The sequence below is a fragment of the Empidonax traillii genome, unplaced genomic scaffold, assembly GCF_003031625.1.
Source record: "Empidonax traillii isolate 1590-97213 ecotype Southwest subspecies unplaced genomic scaffold, ASM303162v1 scaffold343:size799674, whole genome shotgun sequence".
NCBI lineage: Eukaryota > Metazoa > Chordata > Aves > Passeriformes > Tyrannidae > Empidonax > Empidonax traillii.
The window spans coordinates 169,251-193,958 of NW_020955536.1; the positions used below are offsets into that span (position 1 = coordinate 169,251).

The window sequence follows — 24,708 nt, forward strand, 5'->3', positions numbered from 1 at the left end:
CACAGACTGATCCTTAAACAGGTACAAGACTGGAGATCTTAAAGACAATGAAATGTAATTCACTGTCATATGAACTGGTAATATGGTCTGGAATGCTTAGCTCTGGCTTACAGCACATGCATAATGAAACATTGAATGCATCCTCCCACAGAGCCAGTGCAGTATTTCTCTAGGTACTTCTGTAGCAGAAGAAATTTTCCAAAGATGCTTACGGTCTCTTGTAACACCGGTCAGGAGCTAGATTTATTCTCCTAACGTTCAGCTCTGTTGCAAAGGTTCTTGCCTTTTGGTAGAAGAAGAGAGACATTTCCCGATCCACAAGGAAGTTATGGTAGATTACTGCAAGTCTGGTGTAAATCTTCAGCTGAGCTTTTTTATTGCCGAGGTCCATGGCAGCAGCAAGTGCCAAATGGTAATAGCCTGCTGCATCAAAGGGATCCTGAAATAAGAGACACAAAGATAGTACCTCTACAGTACAACCAGTATAAGACAGCTGCAGAGCTCAGGCTTGTAGGTATCTAACAAAAGTAATATAGATTCTAAACTTCAGTAGGTTTTTCCGTTTTATTGTTTACATTCCAAACACAAAACCAAAACGTGGCAAAACCTGATTCTATGAAACGCTAATCAGTGTAATGATTTTCTGCAGCAGCCATCACAATTTCTTACCTTAAGGTCATAGAATATAATATCTCCTAAGGTCAAGTACACCTTGACATAATACAGTGTTTCCTCCTCAAACTCCAGAGGAGAGGAACAGAGGGACAAGGCCTTTAAATAGAAGTGTTCAGCTAGTTCACAGTGACCCAAATGGTGATGGATGGCAGCCAGACGATGGTAAGCTATTCGTTCATTTAGCTGATTTCCTAATGAAATAATACATGAATAAGGTAAAACCAAAAAGATAAATAATCAGTCTCAAATCAGAATACGTCTACACTATTTTTTAAAATTTCTATATTGAAGTTACTGAGCCTTTATTGCATAAAATGACTTTAAGAGATACATGGTCAAATACTGCCCTTTAAGAAAAATCACATTAAATTTCTGAATTTCCTGCTGTAGGATTTGACAGTGTCCAGGATTTTAAGAAATAGCTATATTAATCTCATATGTATATATATATACCCTGTGCATACTTACGTAGAATACAAATAGATTACTATGAAAGGAATGAAGGAGAGAAAACTATCAGGATGAAAGACAAAAAGATGATTTTCAGACTGCTCAAAATGATCTGTCTGTGCTTGTAAAGAGGGTTGAGAGGGTTCTTAATCAGTTGAACAGTTCCTAAGCTTGAACAGTAATTTTCTAACTATCCCCATCATTTTTGATTACTTCATCCTATGTTGGTTCACCAGCAGGGCTATGAGCAAATCTGAAAGCATATGACACGCAAAAGCCTCTTGGGACAATATTATTCATCAGCATTACATCTTAGCTGTTAGATGCACACTCAGTTTGGACTTGAAATCCCAGGTTTAATTCTACGCTCTATCAAAGGTTTTCCATTATGAACGTAGAGCTAGAAGAGGCAGCAGTAAAGTTGCTCATTCTTGATCAGAGGTAAAAAATAGCAATTATAGTATTGTTATGAAATCTTGGCAAGAAATGTGATGACTTAAATGGAATAGAGCTTTGGAGTTCTGCTGTATTTTTAGAGCTATCATTCATATTCACCTATAATAGAAATTAGTCTTACCTAAATTTACACTGAGCATAAGAGCTGTTTTTGCATATTCCAGACTTTCCTCATAAGCCTTCAGATTCATCAGCAATTCCACCAGTTTATTGCATAATCTGAGTTCAGCGGTTTTGTTGCCAGTCTGAACAGCAAGTGGAAGAGCCCTGTCCTGAAACACGTAACAGCATCTTATGTATGGCTGGACCCCAAGATGTGCAGTGACAGGTTCTCATTTACATCAAATCAAGTGATTTTGGTTTCACTTTGCTCTTTGCTTATAACATAACTTGAAACCAGAAGAGAAGTTGAAACAGGAAATACCTACTAACACCATGACAAAGTACTCAGCTGCAATAGCTTATAAACTCTTTGCTGAGAAGATCAGCTTTTGGTTTAGCATTTGTAGAATACCTCCTATGAGGGGAGGTACATAGCTATTGATGCAGTAGAAAAACTGCACAAACCCTGTAGAAAGTCACTGCTTTGTCCTTTTCCCAAGTACCATTGAAAAATATGTCTCCAGCAGCTTCAAACAATTCCATTCCCAAATTTGGATCTCCTGTGCAAAGAGCAGCATCCTGAGCAACCTGAAATAAGAACAAGAATGGGGAAGGAAAGGAAGAAAATAGATCTTGGTTACTTCATGGTAGAACATAAGTATGAGCAACTGGAAAAAAAAGATTTCTAGGACTTCTCTTACAATGATAGGAAAGGTTATATTTGGTGAGAACATGCTCTTTTTTGATATCCAGTTTTTGAGCAAGCCAGCAACAGCTACTGAAGAAGAAACAAAGCCTGCTTTCCCTTTTTCTGGCAATACTATCCTGTTACCTCTGTCAGCACATGGCACTCTGAAATCACCAATGTATTTGATATAGTTGTGACATACTAAATTTGAAATAGATCGAACATATCATAGAAATAAGTTTCAATTTTAAGTTATATATTGTTAACTGCAAACTTACAAGCCTATAAAGTGAGTCCTGTAAATAAATGCAGATCCACCTATCCTGTTCTCCTGGATAAACACATGCCTTGTTAAAAAAAAAGGATCTAATGAAAGGCAGCAGGCATCTCCCCCAAAGCAAGAATACCAGGATACTCAGTTATCAATAGGATAAATAGTAATGAAGAAATACATTCTCTCTACTTAAACACAAAGCCATCCATTCTTTTCCAACTGTTTTGACTTCAGGCACCTAAGGACACTATTGCATCCCATTGTAGAGTCTGTGTTTCACAGGCAGGTTAAGATGTGATGATTTGCACAGACTACTGGCATCAGTGGTCAAATTTTTAGTGGGCAGATCCCTGCTGTGAGACTTTCCTCATGGATAGACACTGACACTCTGCTTTAAGTTCCATGTATGTACAGTATGAAATACACATGCACATGCCTGACACACTCCTCCTTTTGGAGAAAACAAAGCAGATAGAGAAAATTCTTCCATGTGTTGATCTGGCTTTTGTACCACAAGATGACTGACTTGGGGGCTATCAGCTAAAATCATTTTGTAAAAGGAAGAAATAACAGTTGTATAGAACAGGTCCTTCTTGTAAACATATGAATTCAGTTTTGCCTATAAGTATTCCAAAATATAACCTAATTGATGAAAAATTCATTTCAGTGGCACCACATATTGTGTCTCAGTACATATTACATATAAACTTTTTTCCTATGTCTTCATATGTTGTAGATTTTTTTTCTAAACATCTTAACAACAGGCATCTGGTTATTTTAAGATCACATTTTGGTACCACTCATACACCCGTCAAGACTCAAGCCCTGTATAGATTCTGCAGTATAAGGCACCACTCTCCTTTACAATGGGAGAAAAGTGTTTTTACAGCAGAGCTGGAACTAAGAAAGGTCACTGCCCAGAATCTTTCCAGAGTCAAGCAACAGATTAAAATGAAGCACCAATTGAAAATGTTGTTGAGCATTACATAAATAGAGTCACTATGTGTTCAGAACACCCATTCGCAAAATCTCTAGGATAGGTATGTTGAATTACTTACCCTTACTGTGCCACCTGCACCATGTTGACAACATACCTGAATATAAAGATCCACAAGCTCATTCTGCCTCAGTACATAATATATCTTTCCTGCCTGTAGCCAAGCATATGCCTCTTTCTCTTTTTTCTGGAGATCTATAAATATTCCAAGGCTTCTTTTGGTATATTCCAGAGCTGACCTGTAGGCCCTGAAACAGGGAGAACTGCTAATCGCTGAAGGGTTTCTTCAGAATTACAAATGGTTTTCTTCATAGTGAGAAAAGTTTTATGCTAATATAAAAGGCAACCTTTTTCCCCTACTTAGTGCACAGTTATAATTTCTCTGCTATATTACACTAGTAACTAGAGAGCTCAGCCCTTTTCCTCTTCCTTTTTTTGTTCCATCTATGTTTCTTGTTAGATAGTTTAGATGTGTCCTTTCTCTACCTCAAACTGAGAGGTCGAAAAATCTTTCCTCATTTTTAACTCTTCTATCATTAATGGATTTTTCCTAAAAACTTCAGAAAGAAATTGCATCTGTCATCTTTTTTTTTTTAGTCACCTAGGACATCTGACTTAAGCACAATTCAGATTAATCAGCAATTGTAGAAAAAACCAGGGAAAAGGGGGGGGGGGATGGTAGGGCAGATGAGAATGGGGCATGACATGATCGGTTCTAGAAGCATCTTAATTATCAGATCATTAGAAAGTGCGATTTTCTTTAAGTGTAAGGAAAGACATATCAGATTTATTGACTTTACAATTTTCTATACCAGACATAGAAACTCCAGACTCATTAAATCTGTCTTGTGCTATATTCCTATCATCTTGACCTGTTGCATTTCCTTCCAAGGCACAAACAAAATATAACATGACCTGCATAGTTACAGCAAACCCTTACAGGGTGCATCTTTAGAACAGCATACTTAGAACTCCAAAGAGAACCAAAACAAATCTTAGGGTAATACTTGTACTTCACACTATCAAGATTTCAACTCTATCTCAACAAGATATCTCACCTGAGCAAAAAAAAAATTGCTTTTACCATTTTTTGATTCTTACAGAAATTTAACAGACCTGTCACTCATTTTATAATCATGAGAGAAAGATTCACTGAACAAGCCTGCCATTTCAGTCTTTGCTAACAAGTTGCTAACATGAGGAAAGGCATGGTAGTTGAAGCAGTCCAACTCAGCCCAGTTATTGAATGCTACTTCCAGCCCTCCATCAGTCTTTGCTTTTACAGCAAATAGAAGCTTCTGCCAATCCATAACCCAGCACAGCAGCTGGAACAGGTCAGGCTGGTCCACCGGTATGGACACAGTTTTTTGTGACTTCATCACAGACACATATGCTTGTTACTCAGGGCTGTTAACTCAAAGAATACTGTGATACTGGACTCTAATACCACATTGAGTATGTATTATTTTCTGGTAGCATGCTAAGGTTAAATAGTCAATATCTGGGAGCCAAGCTCCTAGGAAACCTAAGATCTGTGTATTTCAAGCACACAAAGCAGCAGCTTCTCCAGCTAGTAAAATCCTTCTGCAAATTCCAGGTAGCTTGAAGTCTTAACCAACTCCTTTCTTTTCAGTCTTTCCAAAGGATGGTCACCAACTATTTCATTAAAAAGCAATGAACAAAGCAAAATAAATTCGGTGACCTACTAGCAAAGTTAGATGCTTGAACTGCAGCCACTTAAAGCTACAATAGGCATCTGTTAAAAAAAAAAAAAGGTAGCCTTAAAAAGTACTTTAAACATTGTTAGAGAAACCTGTAAGTTTCTCCAGCACCTGTTAGTTACTATGATTTAACTTGTGCAATCTGTTTTTTCAATAGTGGAAGTCAAAAAAAAAAAAAAAAAAAAGGTATTCTGAAAATAAAAGCAATATAGAAATTGTTGGAGACTAAAATGATAGAGTTTTGCAAATAGGTTTCATACTTATATAAGTTTTGAAAAAAACCTTTCCTCAAAGAGAAACACATAGTGACAACTCAATGCCTGACCTGTTCCGAATACATAATTTGATGGGTTTAAAAAAAAAAAAATCTTGCAAGAATCTTTGCAAACAAGTCACCTGATATAGCAGTTGTCAAGAGTTGCATAATAATGTTTAAAATATGTTTATATAGATTTTAAAAATAAATTGGCTCTTCAAGCGCTGCTAATTCCTGCTAAACATCTTTTCTCCCTTTGAGAGACTGTAGTTACTCAAAAAGAAACAAGAGAAACGCCCACTAGCACCGGACCCTTCAATTCTGATAAAGTGTATTAGCAAAGCAGAGAGAAAAAAAAAATTGGTCATATTCAGCTTTCGCACAAATTGAGATCCGTGACAGAAAAGTTAAAGTCAGAATGAAAAGTCATTTTGCATGTCTTACCTTTCTGTTCCTAGAGACAAATAGAGCTGACTAATGGTTTCCAAAATTTGTCCCTCCAGAACTTTGTTGGACATCTTTCTAGCTAAAGATAGTTGATATTCATTGTAGATGACACACTGAGCCTCATTGGGAACAACTGTACTGTAAAACTGACACAGCAGTTTAATCGCTTGCAGTTGACCTAGGAGAACAGATTGAAAATACTAACATGAATCTCTATTTTAAAAGGAAAGTTAAATTAGTTTTAAAATTATTATTTCTCACCATTTCACAAATCACAGCACAGTCAATGAGAAATATAAATCATAAAAAGAAGATCCCGCTGCCATTTCCTTGACCCCCAGAGTTAACAAAGGCTAGAGGTTACTTCAAATTTCATCTCCAAAACCAAATAGTAACACAGTCACCTTACCTGCATAAGCTCCTTAATCATGGTAGCAAGAATAAAAAAAAAAAAAAAAAAAAAAGATATGTGGCTTCTAAATACAGCTCTAACATGCTTATATAACAAAAAAATTCCCAAACAGGGTACATTTTGTAATTTGAGAGAAAAAAAAGATATACTTACTCTCCAGATGACTTATCTCCATTGCCACTAAAAAAGCCCATTCATAGTAAAACCTTCCCTTTTCCCTTTGAGTTCCACCAACATAGTAACACCCCAGCTGAAGGAGGACTTGGATGAAGTCTTGACCACAGTCCGTACTTGGAAGTTTGGAGAATAGCTTAACTGCCCTGATAAAATAATGTTCTGCAAGTTTGCTGGCTGCTGCATGCAGGCAGAGTGCCCCAAAATTAGCCAGGGCTATAGCTTGGTTATGGGTCTTCTCAGCCTCTTCTGAAAGACGCAGTGCTTTGTAGTAGCTCTCAGCAGCTTCTTTTGTATGGTTTGTCCTTTTCAAAGCAATAGCAAGCATATTATAAGCGATGCCTAGTTGTTGAGGACTGCTCCATGAAGAGCCTACAACAGTATTTAAAATGGCTAAAGCCACATCATATTGCTTATAAAGAATGTGTAACCAAGCAAGTGAAACCAAATAGTTAATAGTTTCCTCCAGCTTAGCAGAAACATCAGAGTCCAGTGCTTTCATCATGTAAGCAATGGCTTTTCCATACTGTTTGTGGTGGCTGTACAGCTTTGCTAAGTGAAGATAGATGATGTTGCACAGTCCTTGCTGCTCATCAGTAAACACAGACGAAAGTGCTTGAATGAGGTAAGGTGTAATTTGGGATGGGAATATTTGTCTGAGCTTTCTCAGGCCATAGAGTTTGGGAGCATTTTTGATGACTAAATCAATCCTTTTCAGTGAGTCCATTAAAGTACTGGAACTCTGGGAGGAGGTAACCTTTATGCAACTTAATACAATGTGTGGCAAACACTTTTCACTATAGGACTCTGCTAGTTTGAAATAACAGTTGTTGGATAAGTTGTTTTGTAAACCCAAGTCATTGAGCAAGAGTTGAAACCTTTCCAAGAACGGCAGCGCCTCGTCGTGTTGTTTGCGTGTGCTGTAATGTTTTGCCAGTAGAAAGCATGCTCTTGCCTCTGCATGTTTGTTCTGGCTCAAAACTGTCCTCTTCAGAGCATACTTCAGTAAGTCTGACTCCAGCTCAGCACTGCAAATGTAGTTGGGAATTCCCATGAGAAGAGATGTAGCCTTGTCAAAAACTTGAGCACACTTCTCTTTGTTCTTCTGTGTCAAGTAGATGACTGATAGATTTGTATAAAGAGCAATAATAAAGTACAAATCATTAAACTCTCCAGCTACTGCTCTCCATGCTTCCTCAAAATACACCCGAGCTTGGGAAAACTTCAGCTTTTTAACACTAAGCCTGCCTAAGAGAAAGCATAGCCTTGCTAGTGCCCAGGACATACCTGCTTTCTTTGCTGCTTCTCTTGCTAATCTTAAAAAACTAACCAGTTCTTCTTCTTCTGAAAATCCATAAAATATGGTATTGGTAAACGAATAAGAGAAATCATACAGGCTTTTGAAGTTGCTCTCATACTCTTTCCTATTAAGGAAGAATAGCAGTGAGTCAGGGATGTCAAATGCTTGGACATCATCTTGACATATGTGGAAGCGAGGTCCTTCAGGTGGAGGAAAGATTTCAGTCTTTGAAGGGCTGGCAGATTCCTTTTCTTCTGTAGCTGGCTCTCCTGCCTGAGTGGCCTCCAAATTCTTGAAGTTCTTCAGCAATTCTTCTATCTTGCCATTCTTGCTAATGGATCCTGTACTAGAATGTGAGCATGGAATTTCTGAAATTTAAAAATAAGGTACAGATCACAACTCCTGTATGCATGCACACAAAGACTTCTCATAGACCAACTAAAACATTTCTCAGTAGAAGATGCCTTTAGGAAAACATTATTTAAATATACCGTGCTTTCCTAACAATATGGCCAAGAGACAAAAAAGAGATGTAAAGAGATACCAAGAAGGATCAGGGAGGAACAAGTGTGGGAGACTGGAGGAGTGGAAATAAACAGAACTTACCACATGTAAGCACGTTAGTGATCCATATACTTGTCTAGCCAGACCCTGTGCCTGATTCAACACTAATCCAACTGAACTTCAGCATTAATTCAAACTGCTTTGTGTCTGTGTACACTCAAAAAATACACTCTGTATATTCTCTGCTCTCTCCACATGTATATGTGCAAGAGAGATTGCCAATGAATCACAATTCAGTCTAGCTAGTAAGCAGGAGAAGACAAGAATCTAGGAAGACCAAAGGTCTGAACTGGAGGCCGGATAAAGGGCTCAAGGCCAGGGCATGATACAGGTTGGACTTAAGGTATAAGGGAAATGTGAATTCAAGCATGCAAGTTGAGTTAGGGTATGTCCTGAGATCATGCCAAGGCAGATTGGCCGGGGCAGGGAGTAAGACTGATATCTGAGTTGTTGAAGTCTCAGATAGGTGCTGTGGGTCTGCCTGCAAAAGTTCTGTTCTCCTGCCTAGGTGTGGCCACCCAGGCCTATACAATGTTTAATAGGATTTCTTCTTTCAGTCAAATACCAGCCCTGATTCTCTTTCTCAAATTTGTGGTGACTAATGTTGTCTTTGATCTAAGTTCTCCAAGTAACAACATTGCTGAATATCTTACAAATATAACGAAGACAGATATTTCTGTCATCATTCTTAGTCTGCCCACTGTTATCCAGCCCAGTTAATAGGGCAAGGATTAGGGATGTAATTTGCAGTCAGTCAGTCCTTACGGCTTACAGCTGCAGATGAACAGGAGCTTATTGAAGTTGCAGATTTAGAGCTCAATTACCTTAGAATCTCATTTCTGAAACTGTACAGCAGAATCAAATATAAAAATTGGTGTTTAGAGAAATAATACAATAATTATAGTGAAAGTTTGCCAACAAAATGCAAAAGGGAAATAATTCTGTATCTTCATCAAAATATCTCTTTTGGGAAATCTATTTATGGGATGAAGTTTTCTAGAAGATGAAAAACCTGCTGGAATTCAAATCTGAACTTGCCAGGTGTCCCATAAACAATATTTTGCCCTGATAAACAGTGTGAAGAAGGTGAGAGGTGGTGCATATGTGAGTTGCAGCAGTAAAAATGTCATACAGTTTTCGATTGGATAAAAAATTCCAAGAAAGACATCTGATATGAGTGAAAACCCACAATGTTGTATAGCAAAACCTAGTGAGAAGGGGTTACAGCAAAACCTCAGAAAGCAAACAATGAGAAAATGAAAATTTGAAGAGACATTAGAAGAAAAAAAGCTAGTAAATATACCAAAAATATCAGAAGTCATGGTAATTTTATGTAAAAATTTTATGCAAAAATTTTATGCATATGAATTATTACCATATTCATGAGCTTTGTGAAATTCTGGTTCTTCTAATTCATCTGTAAGAAAGAAAACACTCATGTTAGCTATGGTATCTTTGTTCTTTCAGTTTTAAGTCTCCTAAAATAGACTATTTTTGAGTTGATAATTCTTTATGTCAGAATTTGATGTGTCCTGGAAATTTAAAAGAGAAGAAATTTTTAAGTCAGACCCAGAGCTAATAGATATCATGGACTTACCCTCCTGCTGACACAATTCACTGCTTCTGCATGGTTATCATCATGCTCAGTAAAGAAGGGAGACAACTACATATCTCAGAACTAAAGCCAACCTGTCCTGCCTGAGGGATGTATTTTTTCTGCCTTAGAATATATATAGGCAGCAAAGATATGACCATTCTCCCCAACCCACTTGTAAAACAGGGTAACACAAGGAGCCATTAATATTTTTAGTGTCATCCCCAGGGCATTGGAGGGAGGGGAAATTATTTAGGGTTGTGTTGATTAGAGTGTCAAGACTTTTGTGGCCATTCTAGTAGCATGCAGGTGAAAAATCACTATCTTTTATTTTAAAAGATGTATCTCTTAATCCTGTAGATATTACTATAGGTCTGGCTTTAAATTTTTACTGCAGCACATCTGTAGAAGTTTAAGAATTACTATTTTTGTGTAGCAGATATTTGTCAAGGCATTTCATTTGTCATGCTGCATTTCAGGATTACATTAACTGTCTTTCATACACTAGATGCAATAGAAGTGGTGCTGAAGGATATATTAAAAATCGCAGAGGTTCACAGACCTATTCAAGCTCTGTTTAAGCTGATGCAAAGCTACTTTACTGGCCTTTAAGAATGAACTCTCACTGACTGTTTACTTCTGGATCTCCTTTCTTTAAATGCTTTCCTGACTTTAGGGGATGAATGCCACAGATGTTTACAGGAATTGTAACTTAATGCTCTGAATATCTAACCAGGGAAGTGCACATAAATAACCACTTCTCAGTACAGTGATTTAGATGTAAGGAATTAAAACCCCACTTATTCAAATCATGCAACAAAACATCAAGTGAATATTGAAAATGCTTACTCTGGATAAGTTGAGTTATGTTGAATAATTGTGCTGTTTAAGAGACGTGGCAAAGATGTGAGATGGGGAAGATGTGAAAAGTCAGCACTTAAGGTTAGGGAGAAGATGACACGTGGTGAAAAATGTGCAACAGGCAAAAATATCGGTATGTCCATTAAGCCCATGACATTGCTTTAATACTGCAGAGGTCTGAGCTTTTGTTTCCAGGCTTTTCACTTGTGCAGGTGGAAGAAGGTGAGCTGTGGAGCTATTTTGCATGTTGACATGAGTTGCATTTTACAGCTCAGGCCTGACATGTCTTAGTTATTGTTCACACACAGAGACTGATTTTAGAATTAATTGAAGGCACCCAAGTCAAACGTACACACTGGCTGCTTTCAAACTGGAGCCTACAGGCCTGTCTCTTGGGATGGCACTAATGGAGATAAAACTTTGTTAGATATCTGACAAGCATATGCATCACCAACAGCCTGTAGTGGAATAAGAAATTGCTGCCTTTGTTCAGCTCAGCAAGACAATTACATTACCCTGCCTTACAGTAAGTCTACAAAGGCGAAACCCCAGTTACCCCTAATGGTATATGGAAAGCCTGAGCACATAGAGAAATAAACATCTGTATCAGAGAGTATGTTTATATGACTAGATTTTGCTATTTTTCCATGCCTTTGAAAGTTAAATCAAGCATGAAGAGGCATATGTTTGCTTTAGCTGTCAGTAATTATTATGCCACCTTTCCCAAGATGAATGAAAGCCAGCAGTATTTGGGTGAACATACCGCCTTTTATAATGCAGCCATGTGAAATTAGAATTCATAATGCAGACATGTAAAAGCTTGGAGATCTGTTCAGGTCGAAAATAGAGTTTTTAAAAGCCTGCTTTTTAAATTCATTCAAAAAAAGAAAAGACAAAAGAAGATTTGTAAATGCACTTCTGGGAAAAGTCTTGCAACAGCAATAAAGTAGCAAAGATGATATAAACGATTTTTTTATACATGCCACATCTAAAAACCAACTGAATATCAAGATATTTCAAAGTAGGTATAAAGGCTGGAATCTCACTGAAATTTAAAAAAAAAAAAAAAAGGAAAATAAAAAGCAAAACACACCAAAAAAAACACCAAAACCAGTTATAACAGGGACATAGAAACTGCAAATGTACTCTGTGCAGTAAAAAGAAGTAAAATTGATACTTACCTATTCTGTACACAGAGCAAACATCTGTGATGGAGGTTTGTTTCAACAAATGTATTACTTCTTCCAATTTTTTTTCTTTTGAAAAAAAAGATAGCTCTTTTGCATCAAGAAAATCCAGATCTTGTGGTCTAACAAGGAAAGGAATAACTTTGAAGGTGCTTGAAAGCAAAGTTGGCTCAAGGAGCTCTCTGCACATCAATCACATTATAACTTGTTAGAGAAACTAATACAATCTTTACATTATAGGTTGTGCTGTGTTCAAAATTAGTTTTAGTCACATTTACAAATATGAATATAAACTGACAGTAGCTACACTTGCAGCTAGCAGTTTCTGCCATATCAGACTAAGCTTTATGTCAGTGTCATGGTACAGCATTTTTGAGAGTATTTATTAGAAGGACAAGTCTTTAAGGACATTACAGTATTGATTTTCTAATATAAGCCTTAGAGTTACATATCAAATGGGTGTGCAAACAACATTTTAGAACACCTTGTTTCAGCATGCAAACAGTTCAGGCATACAAGTAAGAGGAGCCTAATTACACAGTGCCAGTGCATGCTGGCATACACCTTTCTTAGAGGTTTCAGTCTGTATCATCAGCGACTATTTGTAAAGGTCCCATAAAAGCAAGTTAAGGCCTGTAACTGAGGGGATGAGCAAAGCCAGAACTCAGATGCTTTAACATAGACCTTCAGAGACTTGCAAAAATGGAACCTTCCACAAGAATAAAGCTTCTTGTGTCTTGTGATGCAAAGAAGAGAAACGGAACAATATAACAACGCTAACAGCTTCTTTTCCCAGTAAGAAGCTCAGCTACAAACTGATGTTTTCAAACATTTAAACAGACTTCATATTCCAATTTCTTTGCATTTGCTTTGACTGATAACATGCTACAGCAATTCTCATTAAAACAAAAATTTAATTAAAAAAACCACACCCCAAAAAACTGGATTTACCATTCACTTTTTTTAGAGCTTAAGCGACTAAGTCCCTTTTTGTTTTTAAGACAAATACATATCACTCACTTATTTCTAGATAAGTCCAGTTTCACATGACTTGTCTTTACAAAACCTATTTGGCCAGTAAACACATGTCTTCCAAGAAACCATTCCATGCATTCAATGAGGTATCCAAGGATCTCAATTTTGTCCCCCTCCTGGAAACTCAGCTCTTCTGACACAATACTTGCATAATTCATCACAGCTAGACAAGATCCCATTGCTGTGTAATAGGCAGATAAATAATATTTGCAGATAAAGTTACTTAACAATAGAAATGCACTTAATAAAACAGCAACTCAGCAGAAGACTATATTTAGCAAGATACATTCCTGGAACTCACGAGTTGCATATCTGCTCTTGCAAGATTTAAAGCATCCAAACCTCAGTTTTGTTTGAGTGACTAAAATTGTAAACAGCTTAAGAAAATCCTCATTTTTCAGCCATTAGAAAGTAAAGTCTAAAATGTTTTCAAAATTCTAGCAAATTCCATCACAAAGTAGAAAAAAATTGGTTTAAATCCTTATTTTCTCTTACAAAGGACTTTGAACTTGGGCCATAGCAAAACATTTGAACCAAACTAAAACAATCCCTATTGGATAAATATGCAGTGATATAGCAGTCAATAGATTATTAAAACTGAGATGAGTGGTAGAAAATAAGTCATTTTTGCTCTCTAGCCTCAGACCATCTCTGTAAGTTTTATTTCCCCTGCATTATTAGATAAAGCAATACACATATGAAAGATCCACAATAATTACACTGAAGCATTTTCTAATATTAAAGATTGTCAAAGCTACAGAGTCATCCTCAACTCAATTACTCTACTACTTTGTGCATCTTCTTAATACAGTATTTAGGAGGGAAAAGGGGACAGATAAACCTTTACAGTTTAACTCAAATTAGGCAGAGATTTGCACTCATGGTAATTTTACTGTAATATAATTTTGGAAGCTAATAAATCCCATCCTAATAAAATGGAAAAAAAGTCATTGAACCCTTTAGTATCTGTCCTAGCAAAAGCATAGAATATGTTTGGGGTTATTTTAACATTGGCGTTAGAATGGAGTTTCTTACCAACTTCTCTGATGGATTTAGATTCAGTTTTACAAGAAAAATCAATAATAGGATTAGAATACCCTTTAAGAAACCATCTGAAAGTAGAAAAATAAATTGAAGTTAGTGTATAGAACACTTCACTGAACACTGTGACAATAACAGTGATATTTTAAATCCATTTAAATCTATCAATGCACCCCTCCCACAATTGGTTTTCAATTTCAGCACAGCCCATACACTTCAGACAGAGTTATATTTTTATTAGTCTAAGAAGTAAAAGTCCTCTTACTTTAGGCAAACAAACCAAACTCAGAAAGTCACACTATTTCTCCCTGCCCCAGGTCATCGCAGTTTTAAGTACTAAGAGCACCAAGAACTAATGGTTTTCTAATGATTTCTAAAGTGAGTCCTTCGATGTCATTTTGGTTTTGGGCTTGAACTGAACTTGAGAAACTGCATTAAGGAGGTGCCCATTAACATCCATGTTTCCAAGCATCCCGAAAATTGAAAATTGAAAATTTTCACTTTCCATTACTATAAAAATGTTAATGGATTTTTTTATCAGAGGAAGGAAAAACAGCAATATACAACTCACAAGATAGCAAACCATCTCTAAATGCAGCTCTGCAGGCAGCTGGATTAATTTTAGTTGTGTGGTATGAAAGCAGTTAGAGCATTTTTTTTTCCTCAGTGTTAAGGAAGAAGGGTGTTCCACAACAAGCTACCCTTTAGAGACATCTCTGTCTAAGCAGGCACGTGCATATGCATATGAAATAGGTAGAGTCAGGTACCTACTGATGGAAAGGGTTCAGTGGCTCCAGAAAAGCCTTAGGCAATACAGATGCATTGCTATCCGCAGATCCACCTGTTACATCTTCAGTGACATCCTCAGTCTCAAAATATGCTTCTATTTCATTCTCTGTAGCCATTATCTTCCTTATCAGATTGTCAGGACATAAAACAAAAAGTGATCCTAGAACAAAAGCAGTGGAGCTAATGTCATTTTATGTAATGTTTTCATGTCATGCAAGCCTTAAAACTTGCTTGAAGAACACCAGTAATATTAAATTAGAAAGTCAGATTTTTCAATAATTTTCTTTCCAATTGTCAGATATTCACGTTTCTGTCTATTTTTTTCTTTAATTAAAAAAAAAAACCGCAGAGCTGAGGTCTTAAATGAAGTGTAGAACCTTCTGTTGCAGCATTTTCAATATTCCTGTTGCAGTAATAAATCTGTCTACCCCATCATTCTCTGACTGCAAAAACAGGTGATGCTATTTAGGAGAAGTACACAAGCCTGGCAACTATCCATAATAGCTCTCCTGCACATCCCCAGAATCTGCAACAATATTCAGCAAGTTGGAATGCATATCCACACCTAATCCTTTTGGTATCCATTTACAGACCAGTTGCACATGAATTTCTCTAATCCCTTTATGATCCCCCTTAACCTAATCTTGCTTGTTCCTTCCTCTTCTCTTTCTGGTGCATTTGGACTGAAGAAATTCAAATTTCAACTTCATTAAGTTTTTCAGTAGATCTTAATAGTTGATTTGAGGATTTTAAAGAAAGGTGCTTCTCTAAATTTAGCCTTAGCATGTGCATTCTTACTTACCTTCCTGTAGTAGCAGACTTCTGCACATCAAATTTAATGATTTTTCATTTATACAGACTTCAATGCCTATTTCTTCCTCCTCTTGAGAAGATAGCCAGAAAGACTGATCTAGGAATAAATTCTCCATGCAATGATTTATAAAACCTAGGAAAAAAAAATCCAACTTGTTTTCTTTGCCATTTTATAGTGTTATATCAAAAATATAAACTTTGAGATAGCCAGAGACTACTCGATTATTAATTAATGCACAACTTATAACTAATTTTACCACATAATAGTTGTAAAATTACATCCACTGTCACATGCATTACAGCTACTTTTAATGCTCAGCTCTCACAAACTACCCTAAAAGAAGCAAAATGTTTCTGTGCCTAATACTGCTGAAAAAGCAGACTATGTCCTCTCCTTACAAAGGTTCCTCATGGTTTTGAAAGGCTTGGAGTCTGAAAGATAATCACCAGCTAGCTTTGAGCACCAGGTGCTTAGTACCACCTTAGCATTAAAAATAGAGTCAAAAAATGTCAAAAACGGTCTCTTTATAAACTCCTGTTGCCTGATTCAGCTATACCAACATATGGAGACACGGTGCCTGGGTATTCGATTCCTGGAATTTCTTTGGGACAGGGATGATGCTGCATAGCAGAGTCATATAAATCAGAAGATAGTGTTTAATCTTGGAAGGTGGGACTCCTTGTATCAGCACTTAGGGCTTTCAGTGGTGTTACAGGGAGATCTGGATTGGCTTATCATAATCAGCATGGTACAGATAGTAGATTACGACTTAAAGGACCAAAATTAATAGATTAGCAAATCCTTGTGCAAAAGGTAATATGGAGAGGAATGGTGGACAGTGATTAAGGTGTTACTCTGCTATTTTGAAGATGCTGAATCAATTCTCTATTAGCCGCAGCCTTTCCCAACAAGCAGCTTCTTTTTCCTTTGTTGTATCTGTAAAATTGGATTGGAACGGTCCTTTTTCTACTTCTCTAAGGAGCATTTTAAAATACAAAACAGCAATTAAATAGCAAACAAAAAATTAAAAATAAAATTCAAAATTTAAATTTATCTGATGGAAACAGGCAAATTCAATCATAATGCACACTAGTTTCCCATACACAGAAGAAAAAAAAAAGATCAGGTGAACAAAATGGAGAAAAAATGTCTGATTAAAATGCTATTCTTCAAAAAGGACCACTATCCGCTTAGAAAATCTGTAAGATATTGAAAGCGGAACTCAAATCAGTGGCGTCATATTGTTACAAAAGGCACGTTTAGATGATGAAGCAAAACTGAAGCTTGCAAAAGGAGTAACCTCAACATGTCTACCGCAAGAAGAAAAAGCCACAAAAGCATTTAAATTGCAGCACAGGTTAGACTTTAGGACAAAGCCACCTGGACTGGAATAGACTGCTTAGAAATACAGGACTGACCCTGGAGTATCTAACTTAGGCAAGACATCTGCCAGGACCAATAGCTGTTATTTGCTTTTAGACAAAGGCAGGTTTCCCTGGAAGCTGGAGGGTCTCTGCAGCCCAGTCACTGCTAGTACTCAGGTCAGGAACATCATTTACTGCTACTAAGACTTAATAAAAATAATCTCAAAATTGTGTTCAACAAATTCCCAGTCATAGAATCATAGGAGAACCTGAGTTAGAAGCAACCCATAAGGATCATAGAAGTCCAATTCCTGGCCTACACAGGGCCGCCCCAAAAATCCCACCATGTATCTGAGAACCTTTTCCAATCAGACATTGTCTGCAGATGAATACAAAAATCATATTGAACTGCTGTATGGTTAAACAACTTTACCCAGTGAGTGGTAGGTTCGAAACTTCCATATTTCCTCAAAAGTTTTAAACGTCACCACTATTAGATCTTGATCACTATGAATAGACAGGAGTCTGGCAGAGAGCTCCTAAAAATCAAAAACAGTACTTTAATTACAATTATACTAGACTCAAACACAATTTGTCACTAATGCATAGCTAAAATGCTGTACATTAAGAAGGATTAAAAAATCTTGCAGGACTTTACCTATATGAGATATCTGGTTTTTAATATATACCTACAAGACAGAGTGAGTTCAGTTTTAATCTGACTTCTGCTTAACAGTTGTACCAACAGTTTCAGTGAGGTTAATTTACAGAGGAAATAAAGAGCTCCCTCACCACATGGAGACTAAAGGTTTGTCTAGTTCAGAAATGTCTATGTATAGTCACCAGTGTCCTCTAAAGAGAATGTCAAAACCAGGCAAACATCTAGTAGTTCTTTCCAAGATTACATTCCTAGCATAGAGAAATTTACATCTTGGGAACTGCCTTTGTCAGACACATGATCATTAATATTAAAAAATGGAAAGGAGCTACTTTGGTTTTTTTTTATTTAAAATTTCTCTAAGTCACTTGAACTACTGTGAATTTTTTGGATCTACAACCTTCTACTGTACATTATCCTCAGGGCTCTGTACACATGAAAATAAAGCTCCTTTGATTCAACTTTGAACCTACTTCCAAATATCTTCAGTCACTTCCAGAAGAAATACTGAACAGTCATTCCTGAGTTTACTCTTTCCGTTATTAAAACAATTAAATGTACTGAAGTATTATTTAAAAAAAAGAAAAAGTGCAGAAAGATCCTTTTGTCCTCATTCATACAGATTCACATTGCTAGGATAGCATCAGATTACACTTTTAACAAAGATTAGCAATTATTATTACAAACAGTAATGATGGACTTTAGGAAATTTCAGAAGTGCTTAAAGGAGCAATTACAAAAACCTTCAAGTAAGTGAAAAAAATATACACTTTGATGGATTCTAACCATAGAGTTCTAATAGAGAGTGCTTGCACTTCAGTTAGTAGATTAAAAACAGGGCTCTCCAATGATGCTGGCTATAGTCTTTCAGGGAAATACAAAAAACTGTGGTAATTTATAAGAGAAGTATCTGAACCACTATCTCAGAGAGTAAGTCACATATATAACAGGTATGTTTATATACAACACAAGCTAACATTTCCCATATTTGCACCCTTGCTCCCATTACATCAAAATTGAAATGCAGCTTAAAACAATTTAAGGACTGATCAAGGAACTGACTAACTCAAGACAGGGAGGGAAAAAATTGTCTCTCCAACTTCTTCTGTAATAGGAGCAAGATGGAACTGTTCCACTGATTTTTATGACTGTTACATCACAATTTTAAAATGTCTTTGAATTAATTCTGTTCAACTTCCATTTTTTCAATTCACACAACCTGAACAGATTAAAATACAAAAGTCCAACCTAGGCCTCCTCAGCGGACATGCCTCATCACTGCTTTGATCTTCTGCATGCCCCTTTCTACACTAGATTACATATTAATGAGAGCCTGAAAGCGATTAATAAATTACCAACACATGCTAAAGTATGTCAGCCTCAGGGGCTTTATGTGCTGCCAAATATCAAAACAACACTCTAAGGAAACTTATCATTATCAATCTTGTTTCCTTCAAAGTCTTTCCCCAGTCTGTTTCCAATAAGGCCACAATCCAGTCTACTCGTATGGCTGTGTTCCTTTGCCTCCTGATCCCATCACCCTTTCCCCATTTCCCTCTAAACAAAATCCAGAGCAGCAGGAGTACAGATTGTTTTCACAGCCACAGAAACAGCAGCCTGGTCATGCAGACTTCACAACACATGAGAGGAAATTGGTGTAGAAACACGTATGTCCAAGGCAGTCATAACCTTAACTAAGTAAGATTTCAGTGGTTTGGTTTGCAAGTGAAGGAGGCTGGCTCAGACAGAAAAAAAAAAAAGGAGATCAAGTGGTATCATTCTGCTCTTTTATCAAGAAGGAAGAGAAGACTAACCTGTATTCAAAGTAAACCTCATTGGTTGTAGAGGACAAGTTTCCTATATACAAACAAATCAAAAAGAGTAATAAAATTTGGCCAACTCTTGTGTGCTATTTAGAGCAACATCCATTAAGCCTTAGGAAGTCCAATATTTAGGCTATTCTCCTTCAGACTTCCTCTTTGGCTTAGTAGTGAGCTTCCCAGGTCACTTGCATGCCAAGTAACTCCAAGTGACTGGAAACTGAAGTGAAGTGAAGAGTCAATATGAGGGCAAATAAAAAACCAAAAAATTCAGAAAACCCTTATTTCCTTTTGTATTTGATTTGTAAATCAAAGCAGAATGTTTTAAAGTAAAACCCTTCAATGTCTTAAGCTGGGTTTATTTATTGTACATCAATTTGCCAGTCTGTTTCAGTAATTTAGTATTTCTAAAGTCCCCATGTGGTTTTGGGCGACGGGAAATGCTGGTTACTTAAAATCAAGCATGCAGCATGTAGATGGAAATGGACCCCCAATATCTTTCAGACTGTTCCAGTAGCACATGGTATATTCTCTGAATGAATAAAACAATTTCCAAGCAATCGACTTACACTGAAAACTGCCATCACCTCCCTGCTGTCATTTTCAAGAAGACGAAGCTGCCCTCTGAGCTGTCTTTGGAGTTTGGGATCAGGACATCCACTCTTTCGTCTTACCATTGTTAACTTCAAGGAGATATCTGGAGAATGACATCCATTTTCAGTGCTACAAGTTCTGTAACTCAGCTTTGGAGAACCAGAAAATCCCTCAAAAATCATAGAATACATATTAAAATGTATTTTTTCAGCTTCAGAGAGAGTAGCACAGAAATTCATCTGCTGCATGTTTCTTTTACATTTTTTATTTATCCAGTAGACATAGGAGCCTAGCATGAAACAATTTTTCATAATAAAGCCTACAGGTATACAAAGGAGCATGATAAGCAGGTCTGTAGACATTTTGGGAAACAACTGACACTTATGGATGGAAAATAGGAAAAAAGCAAACAGATTGGTAATTTGTCAAATTAGACAGCTCTATAGACATTGTGAACATGCCCAGATTCCTAAATATCCCATGCATATATATAAAAAAAAAACAAACAAACAACAAACAAATACAAACAACACCAAGGCAAACAGATATAGCCATTACCAAAAAAAAAAAAAAAAACCACAAAAAACAAAGACCAAAACAACCCAGAACTGACAACCAAAGCCAAAGATAGTTCAGCATGTTACAACAACTCTTTATGCTAATTTTAAATTCATAGTTATCTGACATGTCACCCCAGTACTTCAGAAGGCTTTTAGAAATTGAATATTGAAAAAGCTCTTTCTCAACTAAGCTGGTTGAACAGTACCAACCAAATGGCTGGTCCAACTAAAAGTTCACATACACGATTTTCCCATCACATCCAAAAGCAGCTAGATACCTGTTCTCAGCTTCTGACATCTATTTATGAGAAGATTTTATTGAAGCTAATGGTATAGTTCCAGCTAGCTTCCCTAGATAAAGAGGATCTTTGGTAATGCTGCTTTCATTCTGCATTATTTCACTAATTTAGCTCAATAACAGTAAATCATAAGTTTCCAGATAAACAGATGGGTGTGTAAGCCAATAACACCCGCTTAGGAAGAGTTCCAATTGCAAAGTGTGTAAATAGGTCACACTTCTAGCAATAAATGGGACTGTTGTGCATGCTAAAATATTCCACCTCCTCTGAGATTCACCTTTTAGTTAGGTAAAATAGATATTTTTCACATTCTAGTTTAAGATAATGTACCTTAATCTGTTTTCAGAGGGTTTCCTATGTATGTTCCCAGGACTTTTACCATGATTTGCGCCTAAATTACTCATTACTTTAAGGTCAAGAAGAATGGCTCAGAAATATAAAGCAGTGTTACTGAATTACAAGACCTCTCTGTTTAAGCTGTGGTCATACCGTCAGTTGTTAGTACAAAGAACACAAACTAGTGTATTTGAATGTTATTCAGATCACTATTAAGGAAAAGAATTGTTGCCCTTTTCATTTTACCTGAAGCCATAAAAAATAATGACACAAGACTATTACTTAGTTTGTATTTTTGTTTTAAATAGTCAGATTGATACTGAGTTAAATATGCAATTGCAGAAACACATTTAAGTTTTCTATAAAGTTAATGTTACTGAAATAATACTGAATTTGAATGAAGACAACAGAAATGTGGCTGCTTCTGTCAAAAAAACCCCACAACTATTAATGGCTTATAGAAATTAAATATGGTCCAAAAATCCTATGGTAATCTTGCCATCTGCTTCTGTGAGCTCTGATCCATACCCCCAGTAACAAAGAGCTCAAATTCTGTACAGAGTGAGACAAGAAGGTATATAAGCACAAATAAATTAAGTGCAAATAACCACATACCTGGGGAAAACTGTCTACCACTGATGTGATTTGTCAGATCAATCCAGAAATCAGAGTACATCCCAGCATTGTTTTTCATGGCTACTTCTCTTCCTCCACAAGCAAGAGAAGGGAAATGCGCCAAGACCCTCAATTCACAGAGCCTGCCATGAGCCCTCCAGAGGGGAAGCCCACTGTACTTACTTACTGAAGAACTGCACTCAATTGCCACTTCATTGAAAACACAGCATTAAAGAAACAAAAATTCTAAAAAAAAATTAAAATTGAGATTTGGAAAGGTCTCAAACTGGACAAAAAAAAAAAAAAAAACATTGGAAGGACTGAAACTCATACATCAGATAACCAATGAACTTTTCATTTGCCTTTTTTTTTTTTCCCTTAACAATTGTGATATAGTCCATAAATTATCTCTAGCTTTTGTAGCAGTTATTCCCTCTTTTTATGAGAAACTCTTAACAAATCTCATGTAGAAGTTGGACGCTTCACATGTGCTATGCAGGACAATAAAAACTCTATAGGACTGACAACTGAACATGTTGACATAGTTGAGTTGTCTCAATTAAAAAAAAAAAAAAGTAGTAAGCAATGAGAAAAGCATAATATCTATAAGATATCATGGGGAAAAATGTCTTACCAGTTGGAAAATTCTCTGCCTGATTTGGAAAGATCCTTGAACTGATATTCATGCATTTTTCACTTTGGGAACACTCTATTATGATAAATGAAAGAAATGGTTATGTGCATTTTCTAAGTCCATATAACTCACACACACAAAAAAAACAACTTCAAACGTCCCCCACTTCCAAAGCATTTGATGCATCAGGTACTTACTAGGAGAAAATAACTATTTTCTCCCCTTCCTGATGTATAATTCCCAAAACCCTCAAAAAGTGTCTGCAGAACATTTCTCTCCTACTGGAGCACGGGAAGTTGCATCTTGATTTCATTTTTATGCAAAGTTTCAAAATGGAGAATTGGTGGAAAAGCAGCTTCTCAGGAAACTGAATTCCCCTTCGGGAGGCAGCAAGAATCAGACTGCATTTTCTCTTTCTTTACACCTACACTAAAAAGTGGCCTCCACTGGTGCTTCATTGGTATAAACTAGTTATGATATATGTGTCTTAAATCAAATCACACAAGAAGCACTAATCCTTCTCTATCTGTTAAGGGTTTAATACCTTGGAGGTGGTACTGTAAAAATCTAGTGATTTAAAGTTTTAGAAAAAGAATACAAATTAGGTATACTTTATGTTAATAGTAATTTGCTTTTTTTCTTTTAGTCCATATTTCTTCCAGTTCTTTTGGGAATGATATATTTTTATGCTGAAGAAACACCCACTCCAACCAATTCCATTTTCTCAAGGTTTCCTCAACAAAAATCAGTGAAGATAAGGTTTGATATTTCTAAGAATAAGAGTGGGAGAAATGGATCTTTCATTTTTGGAAGAAAACTTCTGAGGCAACTTTCATGTATCCCAAGATATTTTCCTCTGCTTTTAAGAAAAAAATCTCCTGTTATACAGTAGGATATGGTAATTTCCAAGTCTTTTGCATCTTCCCTCAAGTGCATCTATTGATGTTACATGAACAAAGTTATGCAAATAGATAAAAACAGTCTTCCTATTCCACCAAAAAAAAAAAAAAAAAAAAAGAGCATTAAAAACAATCTTTAAGGCCTATTACTAGTGAATACTAGAACTGGAGACTGCAGTCCCGAAACACTTTTGGTTCGGTGTTTGACAGGGGCATTGGGATTTTGCTTGATTTTTTTGGTTGGTTGGTTTTGGTGGTTTTTTAATCTCTACTCAATTATATTTGCTTTTAAATAGAAACTTGATAGTGCACTCACTGCAGTGTAGGCTGACTATATTAAGGAAGCATTCTAAATTTAAGTTCCCCAGAGCTTAATTGGTTGTAGTTCTGCTTTTCTTGTTTTAGAAGTATTAACAGAGCAATTGTCAAAACTTTGACAACCTGTTATCAATGGGTTTGAGAATCACTTAATAGTTGATTAGGACAACAAATTAGCACATGTTTTTGGTGCATGAACTTGTCATCACAATTATTTTGATATTACCAGATATAAATTTTTTGAAAGGTATTTATCAAGACATTAACATACATTAGGTAATATTTAAAGCTTTCCTAAGTCACAGAAATCAAGAAATAAAGCAAAATCTATGTGCAAGCATTTTAATTACTCGTAATTCAATTTAAAATAATAGTTTGCTATTAAACTTGAGTAAAAGTATGAGAGTTACTATAAATACAGTTTAAATCTGTTTAAACATTTAAAAGTGCTATAATTAGATTCAAAAACTCAAAATGGACTCCATCCCCATCCCAGCTTAATGGAATGACTTGCATACTTCTTGGCAAGCTGAAGACAAACTTTATATTGCCCTGAGATGCTTGTACCTGGTATTTGATGTCAGAAGAGTTGCTGTTGTGAACAGAAAAAAATTGTGTAAATCACAGGACATAAAATTTTAAGTGAAATAGTTTTTCCATCATCGTTTGAAGTATTTTCACATTCAGAAAGCCCTTGAACCTATTGTAAAATAAGAGCCTGGCCATGGCTCTTACCTATGCCACTACACCCTTCCACTCAAAAGGTGCTTCTGA

The 24,708-nt window shown here is 36.3% G+C and overlaps 1 protein-coding gene across 4 annotated transcripts in view; it reads right to left on the reverse strand.

Annotated features, from left to right (window-relative positions):
• Positions 1-15: 15 nt before the first annotated feature.
• The window catches only part of SH3TC1 (SH3 domain and tetratricopeptide repeats 1), a 31,155-nt gene continuing 6,462 nt past the window's right edge, over positions 16-24,708 (reverse strand). The window contains exons 1-17 of one of the 4 annotated variants that reach the window (XM_027892272.1): positions 22,718-22,777; positions 22,267-22,369; positions 20,249-20,376; positions 17,635-17,740; positions 15,826-15,969; positions 15,006-15,183; positions 14,229-14,305; positions 13,179-13,374; positions 12,153-12,280; positions 9,892-9,933; positions 6,632-8,320; positions 6,064-6,244; positions 3,740-3,890; positions 2,149-2,271; positions 1,703-1,853; positions 670-866; positions 16-439 (exon numbers count right to left, since the gene is read on the reverse strand). In XM_027892272.1, the coding sequence (XP_027748073.1) occupies positions 209-439; positions 670-866; positions 1,703-1,853; positions 2,149-2,271; positions 3,740-3,890; positions 6,064-6,244; positions 6,632-8,320; positions 9,892-9,933; positions 12,153-12,280; positions 13,179-13,374; positions 14,229-14,305; positions 15,006-15,183; positions 15,826-15,969; positions 17,635-17,740; positions 20,249-20,356 (3,702 nt within the window). In that variant the 5' untranslated portion in view covers positions 20,357-20,376; positions 22,267-22,369; positions 22,718-22,777 and the 3' untranslated portion in view covers positions 16-208. Of the gene's footprint in view, positions 440-669; positions 867-1,702; positions 1,854-2,148; positions 2,272-3,739; positions 3,891-6,063; positions 6,245-6,631; positions 8,321-9,891; positions 9,934-12,152; positions 12,281-13,178; positions 13,375-14,228; positions 14,306-15,005; positions 15,184-15,825; positions 15,970-17,634; positions 17,741-20,248; positions 20,377-22,266; positions 22,370-22,717; positions 22,793-24,708 lie in introns of those variants that run through there. The other 3 variants (XM_027892271.1, XM_027892274.1, XM_027892275.1) reach the window with 3 other exon arrangements.